Consider the following 6,000-nt stretch of genomic DNA (forward strand, 5'->3'; position numbering starts at 1 on the left):
GAGGGTGCTGTGAACCCATGGGTGGGTTTGGAGCAAGAGTGGAGGTGGGGAAGTAGCAATACCCAACGTAGGTATTTTGAAGACCCCCTGGTTATCCGGTACATCACTGAGGAGAGCAGAGGTTTGGGGGACAGGGCGTCGGGGCGCCAGGATGGGCTGGTAGGGAGTCCTGCTGGCCTTACCTCCCCCATTCTGTGCCCACAGCAATACTTCCACGCGGGCGGTGTGGGTCTCAAGAAGACCTTCCTGGAGAAGAGCCCGGACCTGCAGTCCCTGCGCTATGCCCTATCCCTCTACACACAGGCCACCGACCTGCTCATCAAGACCTTCGTGCAGACGCAGGCGGCCCAGGGTAAGGAGCAGCGGGCTAGCGCATCGTAAACCACCGCGGCGGCAGGAGTAGCCCAGCCCCGAGCAGCCATTGGCTCATCTCTGTGACGTCACGGGCAGATTAAGAGCTTCTTGGCGTATGTGAGCTCCTAGATGTCACGGAGCCAATGAATGATTGACAGCTTCTGGGGGCGGGGTCTATGACGTCATCCGTCCAGGAGGTGATTGACTTGGCTGTGAAAATATATGACGTCATGGGGCCAGGAGGTGATTGAAAGCTCTAGGGAGGGACCTCTTTGCCGGCAATGACCAAGGTGATTGATAGACCTAGGGGCGGGACATGACATGCGGTCAATGAGTGATTGGCAGCTCCAGGGGAGGAACCTGGAGGAAGGGTTGAAGGCCCCTGGGGAGGGACTTCTGTAATGTCTGGGGCTAAGGGATGATTGAAAGCCCCAGGGATGGGAGGGGCCCCGACCTGGATAGGGTGGGCAGAGAGGAAGCTCTCATTTCTCAAATTCTTTCTTTCTTCTCTTGCCTCTGTTTCCTGTCCTTCTCTGAGCTCCACACACAACTGCTTGGGCTGAGGCGCAGGACTCCAGGACCCCAGTTCCCCTCCCTAGGGCCCCCCCACCCCGTTTTCAAATTGGCCCCAAGAGTGCAGACAACGGAGAGAAGTTTGGCCGCTGACCCAAACTGAGTTCCGGAGGGGGAGGCTGCGGTGTGGTGAGCAAAGCCTTGAGGCCACCAGCAGCCTCCTCCCCACCATCCCAGTCAGCCCAGGGCCCTCAGCTTCATGCCCAGTCCACACTGCTGCTTTTAGTGTCCCTGGTGTTCCCGGAGCGGGAGGCTGTCTGTGTCCGTCTGCAGCTGACGTTTCTCTCTCTCTTGTCTCTCCTCCCTCTCACTCGCCGCCCCCTCCGCGCCTCCCTTGCTCCCCCCACGCAAACTCGCCCTCCATCCTCGCCCCTCGATTGCTCGTCTCTGTCCCCCCTTCCTTCCTTCTTTTCTTCCCCCTCCCCCGCGATTAGTCCATGGTGGAAAAGGGACTAGGTTTACCCTTAGTGAAGACATTTATCCTGAGAAGGGTACGTGCCTCCGCCGCCCGCCCGCGCCTGGTGCCCGGTGCCTGCGCCCCTCCCGGCCCCGGCTAGTAAAAGGCCCGTCCTTCTGCCTCCACAGCCTGCGGGGCCCCATCCAGGCCAGACCCGCTGCGGGGGCCAAGGTGGATGAGGGGGAAGGACGGCTTGCTGGTTCCACGTGGGGAAGGAGAAGCGATTTGAGTCCGCATCTGTTTCTCCTTAAGTGCATCTCTTAAGCCAGATCCCGAGTCCCCCGGACTCAGATCCCAGCTCTGCCGCTCCGCGCCTGGGCGCCTAGGGCACGCGTCTGCGCCCCTGAACTTCAGTTTTCTCATTTTTAAAATGGGGACAGTCAAGGACCTTAATTCATAGGATGATTTTTAGGATTCAGTGAATTAAACTGAGAGCAGTTCCTGACATTTAATAGCTCGTAGCAATTGTTATTGTTGTTGTTATTATTATTATACCTGATATCACTTTTCTGAGTGTAGAAAAAACTTTGTTAGGCTCTAACTTTGAGCCAGTCCTTGTGTCAAACACTTCTCAAGGATTCTTGTAAAGATTCTTTCAAGTCACCACACAAGATGGGATGAGGGGTCCATCATCCCATAAGTGAGGATGTTCAGTCCCAAAGGAGAAGCCACTTGCCCCAGGAACCTTCCCCTGAAGGGGGACCTAGGACTTGGGGAGCAGGGGGTGGGGTTGGGAGAGCACAGAGAGGCCCCAGAAAGACCCTTCCCCTTGGAACCAGCAAACCACGGGATGGGGGTGCCCAGCACTGCCCCCCTCCCCCTTCTTACTAGCTTTGGCCTTGGTCTGACCCATTACCTCACCCACCACTGTCCGATTGCCCCCTGGCACCCTCAGTCTGGCCCTGATTGAGCTTGCAATGAAGCATCAGCCTGGGGGTGGGGGGCGGGGAGGTGAGGCTGAGCATGTGATTGGTGGGGGGGAGAGGGGGCGGGAGCCTGAGATAATAAGGAAGGCAGCCTGGTGTGGCAGTGAAAATGGGGGGGGGTGCACGCCCCAGTACTGGGGTGCTGGGGGTCTCCAAGTCTCTCTGCCTCTGAACCTCAGTCACTTCCCGCCCAGCGCAAGTGACCTGGATCAACGTTACTCTGACCCGTTTTCCTTCCCTGCTCCTACCTCGGACTTTTCCCCCGTTCCTCTCCCCATGCATGGGGTGCTCCAGGCGTGGGGAGCTTCCTGGCAGGCTGGGGAGGGGCCTGGTGGGCGTGCTGGCAGTCACAGGTCCCCAGGCCCCCACAGGATGCCCTTCCCAGAGTCACCGAGGGAGAGACAGAGACAAAAGCTTTTAAGCTGCCCTTCAGAGATCTCCATTAGAACTAAACAATCAGGATGCTCATAGTGGTAGAAACAGAAGGACGCCTCACCCTGACTCAAGCAGACAAGGGAATTTGCTGGCTCTGAAACTAAAAGATTAGGGGTTAAGTTGGCATCAGGAATAACGGGATCCAGAGTCTCCAACAATGCCACTGGTCATTGGTCTCCACTGAGACCTCTGTGGAGTAGACTTTCCCCTCCCTGGCCAGAGACAGTTTTTAGCTTAGCACCACAGAGACTCTTCTCTAACCGTTATAGCCGAAGTCCTAGGGCCTACTCCTATAGGTCCAGCTTCAGTCACATGACCATCCCTGAGCCAATCACCGCAGCCGTGGGCAGGGAATCCTCTGATTGGGCAGCTATGGTTCACTTAGCCATACCCGAAGTATGGGATGGAGCCACAAGGTCTGAGGTGAGAATGTCTATTAGAAGAGGAATGATATGGGGGGTAGGGAAAATAAAAGAGGAATTTCATGCATCTGGAGCAGAGTTAGTAAGGGTGAGAGTGGAGGGAAGTGAGGCAGGGGAGGTAATAGACATATTGGTAGGGACATTGCAGGTCACAGAAAGGACTCTGATTCTTCAGAGTGAGATGGGAGGGTTTTGAGCAGAGGAGAGATGTGATCTGACTTGACAGAATTTCTCTGGCTAGTGTATGAGAGAAGATGAGAAGAAAATGCAGGGAGACAGGAAAGAGGCTACTGAAATAGTCCAGGAGTACAATGCTGGGGGCTAAGCCGGGTTGGAGGCCAAGGAGGTGGGTGAGATTCTGGATGTACTTTGAAGGTAGAGCAAATAGGGTCTTCTAATGTACCAGTACTTACAAAGTGAAGACACAAAAGGGGATCAAAGACTAATGGATGGAATTGTTGAAGAGATATATATGTATGCATCTGTTATGAATATATAGGCATCCAATATGCAAAAAGAGACAGACACATATAGTTTTATATACAAGGTCAGAGCTCAGTTTGTATGAGTATATATACATACATAACTTTATTTCCAGTTGACATCAGTCAGTCAGCTGGCATCTGGTGAAAACTAACCAGGGTACCCCAACAGTTTGAGAATTGACAGAGGAGGAGGAAGCAATAAAAGAGGTCAGGAGTGAGTAGTGTGTAGGATAAGAACTTGTAAAGTGTGGTGTTGTTGCAGCCAAGAGGAAGCCAGAATGTCAGACTCTGCCGAGAAGCTGTATACAGTGAAGACTGAGTTTTGACAACAAGGCAGTCAGTCAAAGGAGAAAAATGGAAGGCAAACACATTAGGTTCAGAGAAGTTAAAAGATCTGCCCAAGATCACACAGCAAGGCAGTAAAAGGCCAGAACCCTGGATTCTTGGCCTCCTCAAGAGTACCTACTTCCCCAGCCAATCCTCAGTACCACCCTGTCAGGGCTGTTGACCTGGTGCTGCCAGCACATGGTGGGTGGGAGGTAGTCTAGGTCCCTTCTAGTGAGTGGGAAAGAATGGAGCTGACGCCAAGCATCCTCCCTTACCCTGCCCAGGCTCTGGTGTGGAAGACCCTGTGGGTGAAGTCTCTGTCCACGTTGAGCTCTTCACTCATCCAGGAACCGGAGAACAGAAGGTCACAGTGAAAGGTGAGCAGCCTGAGATGGGAGGGGAAGTGCCTCAGCCAGGATGCACTAGGTTCTAAGAAACCAAATTCAAACTAGCTTGAGCAAGAAAAACTTTTTTCATTAAAAAAAAAAAAAATTTTTTTTTTTCATAAAACTGGAAATTCCAGAAGTAAACCACTTTCATGCATGGCTAGATCCAGGGGTGCAAACAGTGTTACAGGACTCAGTTCCACTTTCTCCATCTCTCAACTCTGCTTTCCTTTTATTGGCTTTTATTTTGCTAGTTAGAACACAGATTGGCTGTTTTAGCCAAGGCCTAGAATAGCAATGTCTTAAACAAAACAGAATACATTTTCTCTGAGGTAACTCCAAGGACAGTCAACCCAGAGTTGATATGGAGGCTTCACAGCGTTGGGGATTCAGGCCACTGACATCTTTTGTCGCACTTTCATTTCTGATGTGTTTTCCTCTTCTATAGGTTCCCAAAGAATACGGCCCCCAAAGTATCCCAGATTGCAGCTAGGGGAAAGAGAAAGTTTACGGCAATCTCCCTTTAAAACCACAACTTGGAAGTTGTACACATCACTTTCTTTCTCGTCTCATTGGTTACATAGCTACAGAAGCATGCTGGGAAATGTAGTCTTTCAGCCAGGCTTTGCAAAACCACAGCCACATATTGAGGGACCTTGACCAATTAATTATACCTTCCACTTCTCCCAATAGTGGTGGCTGCCAATGACCTCAAATGGCAGACTTCTGGCATTTTCCGGCCATTTATTGAAGTCAACATCATTGGGCCCCATCTCAGCGACAAGAAACGCAAGTTTGCAACCAAATCCAAGAACAACAGCTGGGCCCCCAAGTACAATGAGAGCTTCCAGTTGTGAGTCTGGGGTGATCTGGGGAGGGGATTAACCTCAGGGCCCACTAGGCAGGAGGATTGTTTGATGGACCAATCTGGGGAGGGGTCACATCCTAGGTGGGGTTGCTGGGAAGGGACGCACCTTAGTGCAGGACTGACAGTAGTGAGGGGACACTGGGATGGAGTTGACCATGTTGGGAGGTAGGCAGGTCCCAAGGAGGCATCAAGTGTGATATAACATCATGATGAAGGCTTGTGAAGGGGAGGGGAAGTCTGGGCAGAAGGGGTGTGTTGGGTGGGGCCATTTCTGGAGCTGAAGACTCTGGTGGTTATGGGGCATGAGTGGTCATGATGGGGGAGGAGGCATGGGGATGAGGACTCATGGAGTCAGCAGTGAGCCTTGTTAGGTCTGTTGGGGCAGGTCATCTAGGGAAGTCTACTCTCGGGGAGCAGGAGTAGAGTATGGCTTGGTCTAGGGCATGAGGAGATGTGTTGTGTGTGGGGGTTCACATCCAGATGGGGCTTCCTGGTGGATGAGTGAACTTGGTCAAGGCATCAGATATCTAGAGGGAACAGACCTTGGGGTACATAAATAAGTCTGATGAGAGTGTATAGAAGGATTACCTGGGGTGGGAGTGGAGTCACATGGGTGGATCTTTGGGTGAGGTGTGAACCTCACTGGGACAGGGTAGCATTGGGAGCTGCTCTTGGGGGACAGAAGTACAGAGGACATCAGAGCTGGGGAGAGTAGGGGCTTCTGGGGGACAAGAGTCTGACCAGTCATGTTAGGAGAGGGCTCTTAG

General features: G+C 52.5%; 1 protein-coding gene across 1 annotated transcript in view; it reads left to right on the plus strand.

Annotated features, from left to right (window-relative positions):
• UNC13A (unc-13 homolog A) overlaps nt 1-6,000 on the plus strand; it is a 52,495-nt gene that overhangs the window by 41,916 nt on the left and 4,579 nt on the right. The window contains exons 41-44 of the mRNA XM_011366915.2: nt 205-352; nt 1,362-1,418; nt 4,264-4,356; nt 5,059-5,218. Of these exons, the coding sequence (XP_011365217.1) occupies nt 205-352; nt 1,362-1,418; nt 4,264-4,356; nt 5,059-5,218 (458 nt within the window). The remainder of the gene's footprint in view (nt 1-204; nt 353-1,361; nt 1,419-4,263; nt 4,357-5,058; nt 5,219-6,000) is intronic.

The sequence above is a fragment of the Pteropus vampyrus genome, unplaced genomic scaffold, assembly GCF_000151845.1.
Source record: "Pteropus vampyrus isolate Shadow unplaced genomic scaffold, Pvam_2.0 Scaffold126, whole genome shotgun sequence".
NCBI lineage: Eukaryota > Metazoa > Chordata > Mammalia > Chiroptera > Pteropodidae > Pteropus > Pteropus vampyrus.